Here is a 22,113-nt window from a genome sequence, read left to right as displayed (position 1 = left end):
TTCAGTTTAACTATTTGAAACTAGAATTTCTTAATTGGAGAAACATTTTTGAGGTGTATGCATACTTTGGGGCTCCGAATACAGATAATTCAAGAGTATATGTGCCTGAAGACAGTACTTTTTTTAAAAAAATGCTTGAAGGACTGTAAGAAGATCATATGATATATGATATTACGTGATGGGCAGGGCTGAATGTTTTGGCTACTTTGGTGGAGGTACAAGGGAGTTAAGTGTTGAACATTGAAAAATGCTAAATTGCGCATCATTCATTTTACCTCTTAATTTTGATATTTACATTCTTTGAGGTCCATAGATAGGGCCCATATTTAGACTAGGATTGCTTACATCTCTGCTAAATATTGGAAAAGAATTAATGAGAATTTCTAAGAGTACTGAGAACACTCAATATTCAAGTTAAGAGTAGTCTTAATGGTTTTTTTTTTAAATGTTATATTTATATTCTTCCTCCAGGAAATCAGTGTACAGTATACAGCAGTCATTCTTGATGTAAACCATGTAGTATCTTCTATGAAGATCTTAAATGTTAAAATTTTTAGAAGGGGTATAGCTGGTATTTCAATCGAATACATTAGAAAATATTCTTAGCTAGTAATTACCATCTGTGTTTAAGGATGGACAATGTGGTGAATCTACAGGTTCTTTTATTGCTACCTGCCTGGCTTTCTATCGTTCCCCTCCCTTTTTAAATTTTAGGTAGATTCTTTTAATTAAAAGGAAAAATAAGCAAGTTGCAACATACCTGAAAAATTATGAAAGGAGCATACTTTAGAAAATACATTACTTTTCAAAGCAAAACTGGTTTTATTTTAATTTTTTATCATAGAAACAGCTAAGAAATCTTGAGTACGTACACTGAATATAATTCCTAGTTTGCTTTATTTGAGTATGAATAACTATATCTCACCTTAATCAGTACCCAGGGAACAGCCAGATCTTCAGAACCTTATGAAAGTCTAACAAGGATGGGGTCATCAGGATCTCTGGAGGAATGATTTTTTCATGCCTGACAAAGCCAAGGAATAGGCTTGACTCCAGGGACCAACAAGATTACTTTTTTGGGTGATGGAACATAGAACACGCCCTTTTTGCTAGACCTGATGATTTGGGCAGAGACAGTGGGGACTGGTAATCCTGCAAAGAGCCTGGCCCCATGCCATGTGGGGCTTTATAAGTGTTTTTTAAAGCCACAGATAGGTTTGCTGCTTTTAGTGTGGAGGAAAAATGCTCTTTAAAATGGTTGAAGTGCTTCTTTGAACCTACAAGACCAGAAAATCATTATGTGTATTTTGTGACTCTGTGTCTTGGAAGATCACAACTAACTATTTAAAAATCTCCATGTGCTCAATGTTTTCACCATCTACTACCCATTGGAGATTCCTGAATGTTTAACAAATGCAGTTTTGTTTGATTTTTTATGTATATATGTAAGTATGTATGCAATTATTTTAAGTTTAAGGCTAACAGGTCCCTTAATGACTCTTAAGTGGTTTACAATTAAAAAAGAAAAGCAACTAATACAGAATAAATTTACAACCATTCAACAGACAACACACTAACAACAGCAACAACAAAAGGACAGGCATCTTAACTCAAGGCCTGTGAGAAAACCACATTTTAAATGATTTTCTGAATGTCATTAGAATGGGAGCTCTATGAATCTTTATAGTGATATCATTCAAGAGGACAGGAGCACATTTTCTGGGTCCCATTTTAATTGACAGGAACCAGGGTGCAAATCCACCAGACAGGAAGGAATAATTGGTTCAGTTATTTAGTTAGCCGGGCCCTTTGCAATGAAGAGCTTTATAAGTGATAACCAGGTCTTGAATTGCACACAGAACCCACATCTTCCTGTGCAATTTATCTAGTTCTGGTATCTTAAACTCATTCATAATTCCTTGACCATGTTTCTTTTGATTTTCAATCTCATTTCTGACCTTTCAGGAGTGTGTGTGTGTGTGTGTGTGTGTGTGTGTGTGTAAAATGTGTATCTTCCTTTTAGTGAATATAGAGCTGAATCAGGAATTAAATAATGGTTATCCTTTGCTGCATTTACTGAGCAGCTACTGATCCTTTTTTCTTTCTTTTATTCTGAAAATGTTTGAGGAAGCTCTCTTTGTTCTCTTTACCATTATTCAATAATTTTTGGCTTATTGTGAGAGGAAATCCATCATTGTGTGGTTACTTTCCCCTGTTTCTCCTGCTACTTCCAATTCCTTGTTGTGGAGCTAGTGTATTATGTCCTGGAAAATTCTGGATGTCCTCTAAATTTTAGGGGTGTGTGTGTTTCTGTCACCTAGTGTTCATTGGGATTTTTGTAGCACAGTTATAGTACTACATACAGTTATAATAATACTACTTATTGAATAACATCAACTCAAGGATTGCTGATCCTATGGTATTATTCTTCATCTTTGAAAGAAAACACTAAAATAGAATATTTGTGGCTTAGGGTTGAAATGAGGGGTCCTTAGTGCTCTCTGAGCTTCCTTGTTTTCTTCCAGTCGTTTCATTACCCAAACTAGGTAACATCATCAAAGAAAACACTGTCAGCAAGACAAGTCAAGAATTTGCTGAAAAGCTCATGCTTGGCAGAATTCACCTTCCACAGATTCCAGTGGACTTTTTTTAAAAATATATTTTCAAGTCTCTGAAAGATCAGGAGTTTGATTTTGGACAATTTCATTTTCTCCCTGATTGGGTAATCAATAATTGACATATATAATAGTGCTGCTCTTATTCCTTCTATACTTTCCTATTATTCCTAGTTGTTCTCAGTAGCATTATTAAATTGAATCTCTTAGATTTTTCCTCCACTGATATATAATTCAGAAAATCTTGCATTCTGCAAGATCCAACATAAAAGGTTGTATTAAAATGTTGGCAATTTTGCTTCCATACTTGGCTCTTCAAAACAATTGCCAGTTCCGGTTTTGTAAAAGCTTGTGCCCCACAGTTACCCTGCTAGAACTGATGAGTTGACTCTGTTGTATTCCCCCACCCCCCAACTAAGTCAGCATCTCTATTGATTTCTTGTAAATAGTGCAAAGACAATATAACTATAAGTATTATTTTTCTTTCAAGTTTAATTGCTAATAATGAAAACAACATATTTAAATGAGATGCTGTGTTACTATGATGGCATACTCTGTGATTGAAAAACTCTAATGGGTTTATTTTTTTAAAAAAACAAATAGTTTTATTTATATATAATGGCTCCAAATAATATATAGTAATTTAAAATATTTTCTCTCAAAGGTCCAATGGGGGAGAGGTAATCTTTCTAATCCCAGTTCCTTTGAACTACTTAGCACCTTTTTAAAAACCTTTAAAAAAAGTATTTGAGTACATCTCATCTTTGGCCAGAGTCCCCTAATGGTCAATTCAATGACCAGGAGAAGCTGTTTTTTTAATATCCTATTTGTTAAATATTTATAATGTTACTGTGTAAATATGAGTTTCAAGATGAAGCTTACTTTTGTTTGGGTTGTTTTCTCCTAGATATTTAAAAAGATTTAAAGTGATGAAAATCAAAGTGCTACGAAGCTGGTGCCGGCAGATACTCAAAGGTTTACAATTCTTGCACACACGCACTCCTCCCATTATCCATCGCGATTTGAAGTGTGACAACATCTTTATCACCGGCCCCACAGGATCAGTCAAGATAGGAGATCTGGGCTTGGCAACTTTAAAACGAGCTTCTTTTGCCAAAAGTGTGATAGGTAAGTTCCAGTTTTATTTTAGAAGATCTCATTTGAAGCTCTAATAAAATAAAATAAGCTTGCTTCTGAGCTTTTTCCATATTTTAGCCGTAAAGTCTTTGATATAATAGATCTTGTACATTACGCATCTTTGGTATTTGGGTATATTGCTGGAAGAGTGCTGATACCATAGATTGTTATAATTAGCAGAACACTCTTGCTAAAACCATAATATATGTACTCTAGTTAAATATCTGTTGCAAATGGGAAATAATGGGAAACACAAAATGGTGACACAAAACATCCTTTTAAAAAAAAGCAATCCTACCATCTAACCTTCAGTTTCTGGGTTTTGCGTTTACTTTGGATTTGCCAGATATTTTATTGCCATAGAACTGGTTTTAACGGCTCTGTTCTGCTATTTTCTGCGTGAAGAAAGCAGGCTAACAAGGGAGAAGATTGTCCTTTTTAGTCTGCACTTGCGTGTGTTTAAGAATGCAGTTCTTGTTTTAGATCCCTTAAAACTGATTTTAAGGGTACAGTTTCTATCTGCAGATATCTTGTCCTTGTCACAATGAAACATTTCCTGCTTTCCAGCCAGTCTAAAAACATTAAACATTAATGGTAAAAATAAATAAATGTGGAAATGACCAGTTTCCTGAACACAACATTGCCTTTTCCATTTGTTGTGTTCAACTTTCAATTGGAAAATTACCATATTCTTAGTTTTTGTTAACAGTTGTGTTAGTATGTTGGCTTTCAATTAAGACTTAGATACTAATTATTAAACCATGGGAGGGTGGATAGGGACTTAAAAGGTTATCTGTAAATTTGCATAAAATCTGGTTTGCCTGCAGGAAATAATTCTTTTCTTATTGTAAATATTTCTGGCTTTAAATGTCTCTGATTACGTAGTATAGTTTACTACTATATGAGAAACTGCATTCATTTCATACTTCAGAGATAAAGCATCTGCTGCAAATTGTTTTTTTTTTAAATCAAGATGTTAATCACACACTCTGTGTCTATAACTCAATCTCTTTATATTTCTGAGTATTTTTGCCTATAGGATTTCCCTCACTATTTCCTGTATCTGTAGTAGGCCTATTAAATGTACTGCAGGTGAAATGGTAAGTATGTGAAAAGGGCTCTGGTGAGTGGCCTTTGCAGAAAATTTTAAAACTCCATTTTTAAGAAGGCTTTACTCGTAGACAGGTTTTTCATTGCAAGGCTTTGTTTAAAAGTGACTCTATTAAAAAATAAATAAATGGAGCATTACAGGTCAGAGACTAGCTGTGGACGCTAATCAGTATTAATTCCTTACAGCAGAGAGCAGGCAGGTATGATGAAACAAACATTGCCCCTCCTTTCTCAATGGGAGGGAAGGTAAGTGTGGCTAACAAATATTTGGTTTTCAGCCTAACTAGTCTCTTACTTTTATTTTTCTCCATTTATTTTCAATCTAGGATTCAACAATCAAGTTTATTAATTTCTACTAAAACCTCCTTATTTTATTCCTAATTCAATTTGAATTGCAATGTTGATATAAATGGTAAAATAAGTATTTACCATTCTTCACTTCTTGCAAAGACCTTGCAATGGAAGACCTATGGGATTCATTGACGAAAAAGAATGACTGAGGGTATCCTCCCTTTTCTTTTTGCCTCCACTTCTTCTTTTCTCACAGGTCTCCCCGTCTGCTCCCTTCTGCGGTGAGTAACGGCAGCAGCCTCTGCTCGCTTTGAGACATTTAGAGTCTGAATCGTTCTTTTAATTTAAGGTACCCCAGAGTTCATGGCACCCGAGATGTATGAGGAGAAATACGATGAGTCCGTTGATGTATATGCTTTTGGGATGTGTATGCTTGAGATGGCTACATCTGAATACCCTTATTCTGAATGTCAAAATGCTGCACAGATCTACCGTCGAGTGACCAGTGTAAGTTGTGTATATATTTCTCTAACAATAAGTACATCACCTGTCACAGATAAGCAAGAACCGTAATCTTCTATGAGATAACTTTCAAGAGTCTAAGCTGGAACAAAAGGAAAGTTTCCATGTGTGTTTGAGGGGGTTTGCTTTGGTTACCCCCCACTTTGGCTAGTGCAATATGCTGCACATGGGCTGTTCTTGAATTTGGAACTGTTCTGCTACTTGGAAGTGACAGCTGGTCCTGAATGTAGCAATTTAGAGTGCTATGGATGAATCAGATCCCTCCCATATAATAACCTCTATCCTGAGAGTTGCATTGGTTGCCTATTTTCTTCCACCTGCCATTCAAAATTGTGGTTGTCATCTTTAAAATACTTCATGGCTCTGCACTTTGATCTCTTCAGGACCACATTGAGGTTTTCTTCAGCTGCTTTCATGGAGGGAATGTTATTATCAGGGTCCTTGAAGACAAATATTTCAGTTCCTCCCCCCCCCCAAAAGATCTGTCCAACTCCAAGCTCACTTGAATTTAGAATGGCCAGTAAAACTTAGTGTTTCCAGCCAGTCTCTTTTGAAGTTTTTAAATTTTGAATCTGTTAAAGTGCCTGCAAAATAAGGAATCTGCTAATATTGCATATACCGTATTTATCGGCGTATAACACACACTTTTCCCCCCGAAAAATAGAGGGCAAATGATGTATGCGTGTTATACGCCGATATACGCCAGGCGATATACGCCAGGTGCACAGAAAAGGATCACAGAGCGCTTCGCCCCAAAAGCAGCTGCTTTTCTGTGCGCCTGGCGTTTAAAACATCCGGCTATCTAAACGCCAGGCGCACAGAAAAGGATCGCGGAGCGCTTCGCCCCAACAGCAGCCGTTTAGATAGATAGCCGATGTTTTAAACACCAGGCGCACAGAAAAGCAGCTGCTGTTGGGGCGAAGTGCTCCGCGATCCTTTTCTGTGCGCCTGGCGTTTAGATAGATAGCCGGATGTTTTAAACGCCAGGCGCACAGAAAAGGATCGCGGAGCGCTTCGCCCCAAAAGCAGCTGCTTTTCTGTGCGCCTGGTGTTTTAAACATCCGGCTATCTATCTAAACACCAGGCGCACAGAAAAGGATCACGGAGCGCTACTCAGCGGGGTGTGGGCGAGAGGAGGAGAGAATGGATGAGCCGTCTCTCCTCTCCCAGACACCCGACTAAAACACTTTCTTTTGCCCGCGGAAGAGCTCGGGCGGGCGAAAGGAAGCTTTAGACAGCGGGGTGTGGGTGAGAGGAGGAGAGAATGGGTGAGCCGTCTCTCCTCTCCCCGGACTCCCAACTAAAAGTTAATAAAAAAAGGAAGGAGGGAAGGATGGAACTGGAAGGGAGGCAGGGAAGGAGGGAGGGAGAAAGGAAGGATAGGAGGATAGGGAAAGAGGAAAGAAGGCAGGCAGGCAGGCAGAAGGGAGGGAGGTGCAAGGAAGGAAGGAAGCATAGATAAGCAGGAGGGAAAGAAGGCAGGCAGGCAGGAGGAAAGAGGAAGGAGGGAACTGGAAGGGAGGCAGGAAGGAAGGGAAGGAGGAAGGGAGGGTGGAAGATAGTAGCAGTGAAAGCAGCAGTGTTCATAGTTGCTTTTACTGTCCTTTTACATTATTTACCTTATAAGTGGTAATAATATTAATAAAAAAAAAGTTCTGAGCTACCCTTATTTTGCTTCAAAGTTCTTTATTTGAAATTTAAAATTTTTTCCTGAAATTTCCCTCTTAAAATGAAGGTGCGTGTTATACGCCTGTGCGTGTTAGACGCCTGTGCGTGTTATACGCCGATAAATACGGTACGTTTCACTTCTAGAATTTCCAAATTAGAAGTATTTAAATAGATCTGTGTAGGGGTATGCACAAAATGTGCATTACTTCAAACTTGAAACATTGTGTCTTAGAAGATCTGCCAAAATATTCAAGTTGGGCTGTGGTTTGACAGATCTAAAAGTTGAAACGTTTCGGTTCTGGATTTTGGCTGAAACAAAATCTGGAAAGTCTTGACTCTTTTTCCCCTTCTTCGCATGGCCTGGGCTCTAACACACCAGCCAATATTGCTTGCGGCTTCCTTTCAATACCCTTCATGCCGGAGCTGATACAGAGATGGGAGGGGGGCATGTAAGAAAAGAAAGGCCTGGTAAAACTAAAATGGATAGACTCATTGGATATGCTATGCTTGAAGCCAAAGACCAAAACCAGGTCTATATAGCAGGTCTACTCAGCTAACTGGCAGAAGAGTCTCGGGGCTTTAGGTAGGTTTAGGCTTTTTCTAGTTTTATCAAAAAATGTTTGGATTAAATCTTAGGTCTCTGGTACACAATGCATGTGCTTTGTCTTTAGGCTACGGTTTTCTGTGAAATGTGTATCAATAGGACACTGTAATAGAACTGCAACTATCACAAAAATATTAATGATACAAAATTGCAGTTTCTCTGTGTTATGCAGTCCTCTGGCTTTTTCTCTATACATTCGGTTTTTACTGCAGGCAAGTGTGCTGCAGTATTTATTTTGGATGCAATTTAATAATACAGTTAGTGCAAAGAGAGGTGTGGTAAATTATGCATTTATTGTTCCCTGTGATGCCTGTAATCAGTTACCATGCTTTTTCTGAAAGTATTTCCTAATTTTAAATGTGAGCAATAACTTTTCTAGGTTGAAAAGAATAGCATATATCTTCAAGGAGAAGAAAAATAAATTGATTAGAATTTGATAGATGCAATAAAGTTATGTCTAAACTTATTTGCTTCTTCAGATGGATGCTTTTATAAAGGGGTATATCTCTTCTGCCTCAGCAGGTGGCAGTGTCTAGCTAACTTAGATTGAGCTCCGAAGTTCAGCAAAGTAGCCCTGGTTAGTACTTCAGTAGGGGATTGATTGCCTAGAAATGCTAAGACTGGGAAGTCAGAATGCCAGAAGAAGGCAGGGGCAAAGCTCTTCTGTTCATAAATAATTAAGATCTCTTTGAGGGCTTTTTTTAAAAAATTGTATGTATGTTTGCATAATACTTTTAAACAATTTTTCCTCTGCCTGTTATCATTCTGGCTTTCTGAAGTATACAGAAATTGCCAGCAAATCTTTTTAAGTAATCACTATAAAACTCTGCATATTCAATATCCAGTCTCCAGCCTCCCCTTTTTAAGGAAGATTGTTGAGATGGGCTAATGGACCAACTTTGCAGCACTCTAGATCAGGGGTGTCAAACCGGTGGCCCACGGGCCAGATGTGTCATGTGCAGGCCATGCCCACCCCAGCTCTGCGAAGGGAGGGGGGACGTTGCAATACGTCACGTGACAGCAACGTGACACAGTGAGTTTGACACCCGTGCTCTAGATGGTACAGCTAACTTGGACCCTTTTTAATCGGCCCGGCAGAAGGGATTAGAGCTGCTTTTGAAGGGGGTCTTCTTTTTCCTAAATAGGCAGTTTCAGCCAGGAGGAAGAGATTATTGGCTTGATGGCCTCTGATATGTGGGGTGCCAGAAGGTTTGGTCCTCTCTCCCTTGGTATTTAATATGGGTGTGAAAAGGGATGATCATCTGATGTTTTGAGATGTGATATCAATACGCTTATAGCATTGAATTTCATATCACTACCCCAGACTGCAAGGGAGATGCTATTGACACTGTCCCTGTACCTGCAAGCTATGAACGCCTGGATGAGAGAGAACAGACTAAGGTGAACACATGTAAGGCAGTATTGTTCTTATTATTACATTGGGATTTCTATAGATGTTAGTGTGGTTAGTGTGGCCGAGCAGACATTACCCATGAAGGAACAGGTTTGTGATTTGAGAGTCTTCCTGGACTCATAGTTCCTGCTAGAAGCAGATGGAGTTGATGACAGGAAGGGCTTTGCTGAGTTTCAGCTGCTGCACCAATTATGACCTTACTTGATGCAGGAGAACCTGGTTACAGTAACTGATTTTCACCTGGTTGGACTATTATAGTGTTCTTTAGTTCTTTGCACCAAAGACAAATTCCTTGTGTGTCCAATTACACTTGGCAAATAAAGAATTCTACTCTACTCATTTGGGCTTCCTGTAAAGATTACTTGGAAAGTGCATCTGTTCAGAATGTAGCAGTCACTATACTTTACAGCAATGGGAGCCCAGAATACTGATTTTTCTGAATCCTGCCCTAGTTGCTAATGTGTTTCTGGGTACATTTTAAGGTGCTGGGATGTATCATTGTATATTTAGCATATTTGCAGAACTAGTTGCTCCACTAGATCTTGTAGGTCACATTTACTTATAGTTAATGATTTGGAGGTGGGGTGGGCTGAGGACCCAAAGCTAGAAAGTACTGCTTTTCTGTAGCAACACCAGGGCTGTGGAATGACTTCCATATGGAAATCAGATTCACTTCTCATAAGCTTCAGAAACTGTTGAAAACAGAACTATTTCAAAGGGCATTCTCAAGTCAACAAACATCTAAGGTGATTACTAATCTGCCTAATTTATAAATTATATTTATATTTAAACAACTGTATCTGATCCGTCACACATATAACATATATAATAGTTATAAGAATGTCTCTTGTGCCTCTTTCTTGTGATTTATTAAGTTGCTTTATCATCATTTGATTAGTTCTAACTCCAGATTTCATATCATTCAGTTTTATCATTGTTTCATATATTCTGATTAACGCAAGAAAAAGAAATATTTTGAGCTGTATCAATGTTTTCAAAGATCTTAGAGATCTTATCCATTCTTTTCTCCAGGGAAGAATCTTCACACTGTCTCGGACAAATGGGTGTCCGAATTTTGCTTGAAAACCTCCAATTATGGAAACCCCATAGAAGGAGGAGACAAGCTATTCCACTGCTTAAAAGTTCCCACTGTCAAAAAATTCCTCCTTATTTTGAGCTTGAATCTTTCTCTGTAAAGTTTACCTTCATTGGTTCTTGCTCTGTGCCCTTGGGAGCTATGTTGAGCTACTAGAGCCAGTTTGGTATAATGGCTAAGATGCTGGCCTAGAAATCAGGAGACTGTTGAGTTCTAGCCTTCAGTTAGGCATGAAAGCTGAATCTAGACACTGCTACTATATCAGCCTTCTCTTCTTTAGATTAAATATATTCAGTTTTTTAATCTTTTAAAATTAATCTAAATTCTTTAGATTAAATACCATTCTTCATAGGATTTAGCCTCTAAGGTTCTCAACATATTTTTAATTCTTCTCTGTATTTTTTCTAGTTTCCTAGCATCCTTATATCTTGGAACTGGAAACAATATTCTAGATGCAGTCTGTCTGTACACATAGAACAGAACTGTCACTTCTCATGATTTCTGTCTTGAACCTCTGTTGATGCAGCCTAAGATTTTGTTAGCTCTTTTGGCAGCTGCCTCACATTGCTAAATATGCTTAACGTAATATAATGTAATGTTTACCAAAATATCCAGATCATTTTCACGAGTACTTCTTCTGATCCAGATACCTGTTTTGGATCAGTGTATCCATTTTTTCCTATCTAAGTGCAGCACCCTGCATTTCATTTATTCGAATAACATTTTATAGGATGGGGTCCATTGTTCATATTTAGAGCCTTGAGCTGCTATTCTAATGTATAATTCATTCCTCTTCAGCTTTGTGATACCTACAAACTTGATATGTATTCCTTCTGTCTTCCTTTTTATCTGTACATATCTAAAAATGTTGCTTTGGACAACCTTACTTTTGATTTGGATACAGATAAGATATTGTATTGTAAAATAAGGGAAGAACTCTTATAGTTTGTAAAGCTCATCATTTCACTCAAATAAAATTTGTTTTTGGATTGGAAACATTATTCCATACCAGCTTCAGCTGATAGGGGGAAGTTTGAACTCAGAAAATAACTAAACATGGCCCAGAGCTATAAAGTTAATTTTTTAAAATTTGTATAACTAAATATTCTAAGAATTAAAAAATGATACTGGTTCATGTGGGTAATTTTAATCATTTTAATATGCTTTCAAAGTTCTCTAATTTGACTTCTATTAACAAAGACTGCAAAAATGTGAAATCCCGAAATAGTTAAAGATCATAGAACAATTGTTTGTGAAAACAATAAATAATGAAATTCCAAACCATTCTATAACTATGCCGAACACCTGAGGCTAAGATCTCAGGTATGTTAGTCTCCTGTATTTCCATACAAATGTGTGTCAGATCTGAGTTTGTTATTAATTTCCTGGAGGTACACTTAGGTATTTAACCACAAATGAAGACATACTGTTACAGTTTGTTAAGGACATTCTGTCCTTGAGTTTCTTGGATTTATTTTCTACCCTTTAATCCATAATATAGAACCAATTGATGGGTTTGATAGGTTTTGTTTTGTTTTGTCCTATGGCTTTTCTTCTTTCCAAGTTTTTACTGCATTTGTCTGTAAATGCCCTTCAATTGTTATATGTGAAGCACAATGATTATATTTATATAGTTAGGAGTTCAGCTCAACTTGAAAACATCTTTCCAATAAAATTCAGCTGTATGTATGTATGTATGTATGTATGTAGCAAATCAAAGGCCATAGATAAGTGGAAACTTCAGTATTGAGACAATTGTTAGAATGTTCATTTGGTATAGAAATATTAATTTTATGGACAAACAAATAGCACAAATAGAAATAAATCTTTTCTAGAACATGTAAATTTAAATAAATCTTGGAATTATTAAGTTAACTAACATTTCATCTTTATTATCTACAGCAGGGGTGTCAAACCTGCGTCCTCACGGCATTGTCACGTGATGTACCACAACTTTTTCCCTTTGCTAAACCAGGTGTTGGCATGGCCAGCACATGACACATCTGTGCTGTGAGTTTGACAGCCCTGCTCTAGACCATGTTGCTGAATTTATAAGAGAATAAGGTTAGGGTTGTAGTCTCTTCTCTATAGCAATGGACCTAAATGCTATAGCATCTCAGGAAGAACCAGGAGCAATTAAAAGTATTAGATGGAGACTGTTTGGCAGCATTTTCCATGTCAAATTGATGTAATTGAATTTAATATTATAGGCTAAAAAAATTAGTGATATCAGTTCTCAATACATTATTGTATTTTATGAATAAATACAGCTTCTATATGTATAAATAAAATTTAAACATATATAACCAAGAATTCATATATTTCTCTTATATATTTCTTATAAATATATGTAACTTTTGTGACTTAGTGTGAAAACACAGAATTAATGTCTATAGACAGTTTATATAATTGATATGTATCTAAATTACTATATATTTTAGATCTAGATTTATAGAAAAGACCAAATTGATTAATTGCAAATGAAGTATTTGAACATTTAATATTTGGATTTATTAAATCCAGCTTGGTTTAAATCTTTTTAGGCTAGTTTATTCTTACTCATGAACTAAAACAATCTGGACCAGTGTTTTTGAAACCAGTGATTTTCCAACTTGGTAACCTGGTTGGGGAATTCTGGGAGTTAAAGTCCACACATCTTAAATTTGTCAAATTTGAAAAATACTGATCTAGATTTATATATGTTTAGTGGCTTTACTTATCATAATATGTCCTATTTTTGAACAAGGCATCACCTCAATCACTTTTTAAAGGACAACCAGAAAACTCAAATCCCAAAGCCTAGTTGAACAGTTGGTGGAAAAAAAATACAGTAATGCTTAAAGTCATCTGTTTCTAGTTTTTTCTCCTACTGAACTTATATACAATGAATATACCAGTGATGGCAAACCTTTTTTGCCTTGGGTGCCAAAGGTACGCCTGTGCGCACTATCGCACTTGCTTGCGTGCCCACCTCCATAATTTAATCTCCCTCCGCACTGTGCCCCCTGCACATGCACATGTGACCACCACCCTTCTGCTGCCCCGCACATGCACGCATGACTTTCTTGGACCCTGGGGAGGGCGAAAACTGCCTCCCCCACCCTCCGGAAGCCAGAAATGGCCTGTTTTCTCACTTCCGGTGGACCCAGTAGGTCCATTTTTCATCCTCTCCAGGCTCCAGAGGTTTTCTAGGAGCCTGGGGAGGGCGAAAAATGGCCAAACACGGAAACCAGAAGTTCAGGAACGGATTTCCGGGTTGCCCGTTGTGCCGTTTTTCTCCCTCCAGAGGCTTCAGGAGGCTTTCCTGAAGCCTCCAGAGGGAGAAAAACGGCTGAAAATGAAGGCCAATAATCAGCTGGCCAGCGCACACATGTGCACTGGAGCTGACGGCAACGCTTTGCGTGCCCTCAGAAACTGCAAAAAATCAAACTAGAATCAGATTTAATATCTCTCTCCTCTGTCTTCCCTCTCCACAAACATACACATCCATCCAATATAATATCAGAATCACATTTACTCAGAAAGATGCTATTAGCATTACTTGCAGTTCTCTGCTCAAAAGTGATTTTATTAAAGCATGCAGCAACTTTATTGCCATTTTCTGTGATTCTAGTTAGATACGTCATCCTTTTAAAGATCAGTTAACTGCAATCACACTTTCAACACTTGTTCTAACTTGGCTCCAAGTTAAATGAGGACAAGTAAATTAAAAAAATATTGCATTGTATATTCCCCGGATGGCGAACCTATGGCATGTGTGCTACAGGTGGCATGCAGAGCCATTTTTCTAAAAAAACAGACATACAGAATATACTTAAACATCTTATTAATTTTTTCTAATGTGATTTTGGTTAGTGCTATGAATATTTGCTCATATTAATGCCAGTAACTATGAGTGAAAATGAAGGGAATATATTTCATGAACTGCCTTCTTAAAAATATCACTTTCACCTTTACCTTCTGCAAGTTAACTTTGCAATTAGATTATGTTAATATTGAATAAACAGAACAAGAGCAGTAGCAGGCTATGTTTTTATTTTTTTAAAACAATGCATTTAAAGGCTGTATTTATTAGGGCATACTATATACCCAAAAGGAAGAAATTAAATATGCAAGTCTCCCAGACTTTGTTGCTAATAATAGGAGTTTGTGTTTCACAAGGAGCATTGAGCAAATGAGCTGCCTTGCATGTTATTGCCCTGGGGTTGGAGGGAAGCAAGGTCAACTTTGTTTTCCATTGGGATCATGGGTTCTTTTTAAAAATCCTTTAATGGTTTATAACAGCCTGCATCTAGTTCAAACTGGCACCAAAATAGCCTAGTAAAATAGAAATGTAGACTTGTAAAAGCATTTTGTTTGTGCAGCTTGAGTCAGGAATTCATAGGCCAATATAATTAATGAAAAAGTCTAAAATAAGATTAAAGTAATTCTCAATAAAATTCATTTCAGACTCTGTATTTAAGTCTCTTGTTTTGAAGAAATCCTGAGCACTATCTCAACTGTTACAGGTAGTCCTCAATTTACAACAGTTCCTTTACCATTCAAAGTTACGATGATACTGAAAAAAGTGACACGACCATCTTTGTGACGCATTTTACAGCATCCCGGTGGTCATGTGATCAAAATGTGGATGCTTGGCAACTGGTTCATATTTATGAGATGGTTGCGATGTCCTGGGTACTGTGAACATTTGCAACCTTCCGACAGGCAAAGTCAATGGGGAAGCCAGATTCATTTAACAACTGTGTTACTAACTTAACAAATTACAGTGATTTGTTTAATAATTGTGGCTAGAAAAATCATAAAATGGAGCAAAACTCAGTTAACAAATGTCTCACTTAACAACATAAATTTTGGGCTCAATTGTGGTTGTAATTCGAGGACTACCTGTATAACTTTCCTGATATTTTACACACAAAGGGACACTCCATATACATTTTATACAGACAGTTGTATATTATACCATTGGTGAACTGCATCTGGTGTGTATATATAATAGTATATGAAATGTTGTATATACAGTGTGTGTGTGTGTGTGTGTGTGTGTATGTGTGTGTATAATGTTATTATGGATATGATTTAGGTATACTAGCACACAGTTCTTTAATACATTCTGCATCTCAGCTTCTTTGAACAAGATGTCTTAAAAAATAATAGATGAACGATTCTAAAATTACAAATTAATCATTCAGTAAAAACATTAAGTGGTAGCAGTCTAGTAAACGACAGAAGTCATCACAAAATGTAATACAATTAGTCTAAATAAAAGCTTTACATTATGGAAAAGCAGCAGCAACACATTTTCTGTACCTTCTGGTTTGACCGAGTAGTAACTCTGCCTGCTATGCCCCCAAACTGGTTTTCTCATAATATTTTAGTACTGTGCATGCACACGTAGCACGCATCAAGTGTGTCCCTGAGCGAACCGGCAGTAGCAGCAGCAGCCAAGAACCCCCACCCCACCTCACTCCCCGATCAGAACAAACTCTGTTGCTTTTTCGGTGACTCTCTTCATCCAAACTTAGCTGATGGCAGACCAAAATGATTGAGTTCAAAGTGCCGTTAGATATAACTCATTGGTTCTCAACTTTCCTAATGCCACGACCCTTTAATACAGTTCCTCATGTTGTGGTGACCCCCAACCATAAAATTGGTGTCTCGGTTCCTAAGACCATCGAAAATATGTGTTTTCCGATGGTCTTAGGAGACCCCTGTGAAAGGGTCATTCGACCCCCAAAGGGGTCCCAACCTACAGGTTGAGAACCACTGATATAACTACTCTGTCAAATGTAAGAGTACTAGGGCAATTTCAGTTATATCCTCTGAAAGTTAACTAATGTGACAATAATAGTGACAAATACAACAGTAACCATAAAGACGGAATAAAATATATTGTAAAATCTTGCGAAGATTGCAATGGGAACTGAATAGGAAAGGAATTCTGTGACCTGGGGTTTTTCCCCCTTGTTACTAAGTTTGCAAAACAACTGATAAGTAATTTTTCAAGAAATAAAAATATTTCTTTTTCTCTTCTGTTTTCTTTATCTTTCTGCGTGATGTTACAGTATATTGAATAGCAGTGGTTCAAATTTCTTACCACTTCGTAAGAAGTTACAGGAAAGCAAATGGGAGGAGCTGTAAACAGATTTACATATTGCATGACATTGCTGGTGTGTTCTCTCTCTCGAGGGTCCTAGGCTGTGAAAGCAGTGTTCTCAACAGAGCTCTGACTTCTACAGATTGCACAGGATGAGGGAAAGTAAAGTTGTAAATGAAGAGGATATGTCTCCTTTAAAGCTCAATGTGTGTTTTCCTTCTGCTGTGCGTTAAGCATAACATTTAACAGTCTTTTTCGATTGGAACAGTTTTTTTCTGCAAATTTTGTATAATAGTATTTCCTGATGGATTTTTCAAAGCGAGATTTTTGTCCAGTGTTTCTCATCATAAATTCACACTGTTTCTGTTGTTCCCATAAGGACTGTGGTACAGAGGTAAGAATTTCAATCACATAGATACGTATTTAAATCAGGCTCTACTTGAACAATTATAAGATTATATCTATACTTAATAATGGCAGTGCTTACTATAAAGATTTAGTGTTTCTATGTGGATAGGAATGTTCTTATGTAGGCAGATTGATTTCATAAAGATGTTAAGATTTATGCTTGTGAAGATCTGGTTAATTTGGTATGTTACATTCAAGTCAGAGTGTAATAGAAGGCCTTTAATGTTCAAAGCTACAAGAAAACACAACTACCTGTATTTTTCTGGCTCTTTGATCTAACTGGATTGTTCAGAATATTGGTTCTTCTACACCGAAGGTTGTTAACCTAGGAATAAAGTTAAATTGCAATTTGTGTAGATTCTATGGGTTCTAGGACAACTCCTCATATATCATGTGAGGCAGGTATGGTTAGATTAAAACTATAACTATGTCCAATAGAAAAATTCATCATGTGCAAAAAGGAAGATTCCAATACTTGCTAATGCCCGTGTTAAATATGTGGAAGACATTTTAATGCAGAATGAATGTTCTGTTTGGTTGATCTGGTAGGAGCTCATTTTGATTGCAGATAAAACTTTATCTGTCAGCATACTATAAACAGTTATGAAAAAAGATTTGGATGTAGTGCAGAGAAATACATCCACCAGTCTTCAACACATCCAATGGGGAAGTTACGACTTATCCAAGAGAGAAATACTTTTTTTTAAATTAAATGTTTTAATAAATTTTGCAAATGTTTCCCCTTCCCGCCCTCCACCCCCAACCCTACCCCCCCAACCTCCCAGAGCAAAATACAGGGAATAAACATTTAACAATCATACGCTAACATAAGCTAACTGACTTTAACATCCTACCTCCTCTTGTGCTTTAATTCCCCTTTTGTTAAACTAACTTTAGATAAATTGTAACATTCCTTGTGCCTTCACTCATAAGCTAATTGAAATTTTTAGTCCGATATTTATTTTGAATATAGTCAATCCATCTTCTCCATTCCAACTTATATTTCTCATCTGAATGGTCCTTCAAATATGCTGTGATCTTGGCCATCTCTCCTAGATTTACTACTTTTAGCGTCCATTCTTGAATAGTAGGCAATTCTTCCCTCTTCCAGTACTGCGCCACCAACAATCTTGCTGCCGTCATTAAGTTCAAAATCAAATTAGTCTCTATAACTGTACAGTCTGTAATTATACCTAACAAAAACAACTGGGGAGTGAACTTTATCCTCTTTTTAAGTATAGTTTGAATAACCCACTATATTCCCTGTAAATCCAAAATGCTTTGACTTTTTTGCAAGTCCACCATATATGGTAATACGTAGCGTCAGCACAATCACATCTCCAACATTTAGGTTGTAAATTCGGATACATACAAGCTAACTTTTTAGGATCTAAATGCCATCTATACAACATCTTATAAAAATTCTCTCTCAAATTCTGAGCTTGCGTAAATTTTACATTTCTTACCCAAATCTTTTCCCATGTTTCCATCATTATTGGTTCTTCAATATTTTGTGCCCATTTTATCATACAGCCTTTAACTAACTTTCAGAATCTGTTTCTATGGTCCCTAGTTTGTTTTACCAAACTATCTTCATTTTGCGTGATACCAATTGTCTGGTCTTTTTTCCATCTAGCTTGGAACCAGGTTTGAATTACCCTTTCCTCTCTTAATACATTCAAAGGCTTTAACTGTAGTACACCTCTTTCTATATTAAGAAGATCTCTATATGTAATTACATCCTGTTTTTGTTCTATACTTATATTCTCTATCGTGTGTCTGGGTACTACCCACATAGGTATCTTATCATTTAACCTATATTGGTATTTTTTCCAGACACGTAATAGGGCATTCCTTAATATATGGCTTTTAAAAATCTTATCCACCTTCTTATCATATATTAAATAAGCGTGCCAACCATATACCAAATCATATCCCTCAATATTCAGTATTCTATCCTCTGTTAGATTAATCCAAACACTAATTGTTGATAAAACTACTGCTTCAAAGTATAATTTTAAATTGGGCATTTTCAAACCTCCTCTTTCCCGTATGTCTTGCATTATTTTAAGTTTTATTCTTGGTTTCTTCCCCGCCCAGACAAAATTATTAATACCTTTCTGCCATTCTTCCAAATTTGCATCTTTTTTAAGTATTGGTATCATTTGAAAGAGAAATAGAAACTTAGGCAAAACTTTCATTTTTACTGCTGCTATCCTTCCCAACAAGGACAATTGTAGTTTTTTACATTTATCTCTAACTGTATTTTATGCCATAATGGTTCATAATTATACTTACATAATTTCCCATTTGAGGTTGTAATGTAAACTCCTAAATATTTAACCTTTTCTACTATCTCTCATCCTGTTACTCTTTCTAATTCTTCTTTTTGATTTGTAGTCATATTTTTAACTATCATCTTTGTTTTCCCTACATTTATTTTGAACCCGGATACTTGACCATATTGATTAATTATGTTCATTAAACGTATAACTGATTTCCCCAGTTGGGTTAAAGTTACAACCAAGTCATCCGCAAATGCTCGTATTCTATATTCATAATGCCTAATCTTAATTCCCTGTAAATCATCTGACCCACGTATTCTATTCAACAATAACTCCAAGGTTAAGATCAAGAGAGAAATACTTTGATCATTATGATTTTTTAAACAATTTAATGAACACCAAACTGTCAGCTGACATGTTTGCAAGAACTGAACATATGCAGTAGATGTTCAGTCTGGGAGATTATCATGTGAGATAAAGTGTTGTCATATAAAATTATATTTCTTAGATTTGTAATTTCATATCTATATCTATAGATAGACAGACAGACAGACATAGATGTTAAAAACTGTTTGTATTGGAGTTCCTTTGTCTTGTTCCAAGAATGCTGACTGAAGGGGATTTTTAAAAAAAATTGGGGTTCTTATAGATGTGGATCTGTAAAATGTGCGTGTGGAGATTATTTATAGTGCCTCAATGCATGCCTATACACTTTCACACGTGTTTTCATGAAATACTACATATTTCCTTATTATGTTAAACCTGAAAAGATAAACTGGTGTATTTCTGTATTGCCTATTTAAAAGAGTGGTATGCTTATCGCATCTATTTCAGCCTACATCCGTGTATGTTAATCCTTGAATTTTACTAACAATGTAAACAAATCATTGATTTATATCAACTGAATCTAGATAAATAAGTGAAGGAATTGATGGAATATGAGTTAACTGAAATTCACAAAGATATCTAATAAGACTCGGAGGTTAGTACTCATTTGAATAAAATGAGTAGTTTGGAGGACTATGGGGAAGATGGTTGAATGAAGATTAGATGGTAATTTGTTGTTTACAATTCAGTCAGATCTGACCTTCATGACACAATGATTTCACCAGGACTGTCTATCAATAATGGCTTCTTGAGTTCTAATAAACTAAGCTCATGCTTATGCCATTAGTAATTGTACTTAGCCACCTTGCTTTCTCTTGTGTTTGATTGCCTTCAATTTTCTCCAAACAAGGAAATCTTCTCCAGTGACTCTTTGCATGGCGTATACAAAATATATAAAACTTAACTTCATTATTTATGTGTCCAGTGAGCACAATACTTGGGTGTCTAGTAGTTTTTATTTCATCTGGTATTAGATTATATATACTTTTGTAATACAAGTTATTCTTGAACAATAGTAGCTTAGATAATTTTCAGAAAAATATCTAAACTTTGCTGTGCAATCTTGTTTATAAACTAATCATTTTTTTTAACTTGAAAGACTCAGTTCAAAATATTATTTTCTGTTGCTAGGGAATCTTTGAGTTGTGGATATAAAAGTTTCATATTCTCTATATGTACCCTGTTTCCCCCCAAAATAAGACCTCCCCAAAATATTGCAACACAGCAGCAGCCATCAGGTGATCATGCTCACCGCCTCCTGCACCTCAAAAATAATAAAACCTCCCCCAAAATAAGGCCAAATGCTTATTTTGGGGGCCCAAAAGAAAATAAGACCCTGTCTTATTTTGGGGGAAACATGGTATGTGGTTTTGAATATTATAGCTGGGGCTACATCTTTCAATTGGGTCTGTGTTTTTCACCGGTTAGAAACTTTTTAATAGATGATTAAACATGGAAAATGTAGATAAATAAAAACCATGTTAAAAAAGAAATTCTCCATTCACTGACAGGATGAAAGAATGGTTCTTGTGTGATGGCACATGCTATGTGTGTAGGGGCACCTTTTGGAAGAATGGAGAAGTGATCATATTATTTTAGTAATATAGCATGTAGATTCAATGAATCAAAACTCATTTACTAAATTTTAATTGGGGAACAGCTTTAATTTTAATTACATTTGCACATTTAATTCAAGAAATGTGTTATTGGTGTCCATGTTCTATAAAGAATAAAATATATGGTCACAAGATAATAATTCCAATGGCCTTTTCTCTTTAATGAAACTAATGGTTTGGATTCATTTTGAAAGTGATTTTTGGAACATTTGAGAATGTAACCTGTTACTAGTCTGCATTTCACTAAAGAAACTACTTCCATATTCAGGAGTGTGTAGCTGTAGGTGACCGCCTCATGATCCTAGAAGGTGACATGGTTGCTTTAATGATCCAGATGTCTGCCATGCTTGCATTCTGGATGTTCCAATGCACTTTTTCTGAATGGAATCTGCATCATGAGCTGCTCTAAATGTGGCTAGCCTCCTAATGAAGGATAGGGTGGTGATGATGATCGAAATGCCCTGTTCTTTGCTCTGGAAGCTCAGCTGGAGGTTCAACTGAGGCTTGAGCCTGGCAAAAGTCTGCCTGGCCACCTGTCCTCTCTTAGCTTGTGGGAAACAGCAGTGGCCTGGTATTCTCTGACCCATAAAAACAATTGCTATAAAAAGAGAGAGAGAGAGAGAGAATGATAGATATAGATAGAGGATAGATAGAGGATGGATAGAGGATGGATGGATGGATGGATGGATGGATGGATGGATGGATGGATAGATGATAGATAGATAGATAGATAGATAGATAGATAGATAGATGATAGATAGATAGATAGATAGATAGATAGATAGATAGATAGATAGATAGATGGATAGATAGATGATAGATAAGATAAGATAAGATATATAAATATAACTAATATATAATAA

At 36.4% G+C, this 22,113-nt stretch overlaps 1 protein-coding gene across 2 annotated transcripts in view; it reads left to right on the top strand.

Annotated features, from left to right (window-relative positions):
- Positions 1-22,113, top strand: part of WNK1 (WNK lysine deficient protein kinase 1) — a 119,713-nt gene that overhangs the window by 36,630 nt on the left and 60,970 nt on the right. For both annotated transcript variants that reach the window (XM_081957880.1, XM_081957881.1), the window contains exons 3-4: positions 3,523-3,743; positions 5,503-5,660. In XM_081957880.1, coding sequence (XP_081814006.1) covers positions 3,523-3,743; positions 5,503-5,660 — 379 coding nt within the window. The remainder of the gene's footprint in view (positions 1-3,522; positions 3,744-5,502; positions 5,661-22,113) is intronic.

This window comes from Natrix helvetica, assembly GCF_964273705.1.
Source record: "Natrix helvetica genome assembly, chromosome: 6".
NCBI classification, from domain to species: domain Eukaryota; kingdom Metazoa; phylum Chordata; class Lepidosauria; order Squamata; family Natricidae; genus Natrix; species Natrix helvetica.
Note: the sequence above shows the minus strand (reverse complement) of the source record. Positions and strands in the feature narration are given on the sequence as shown.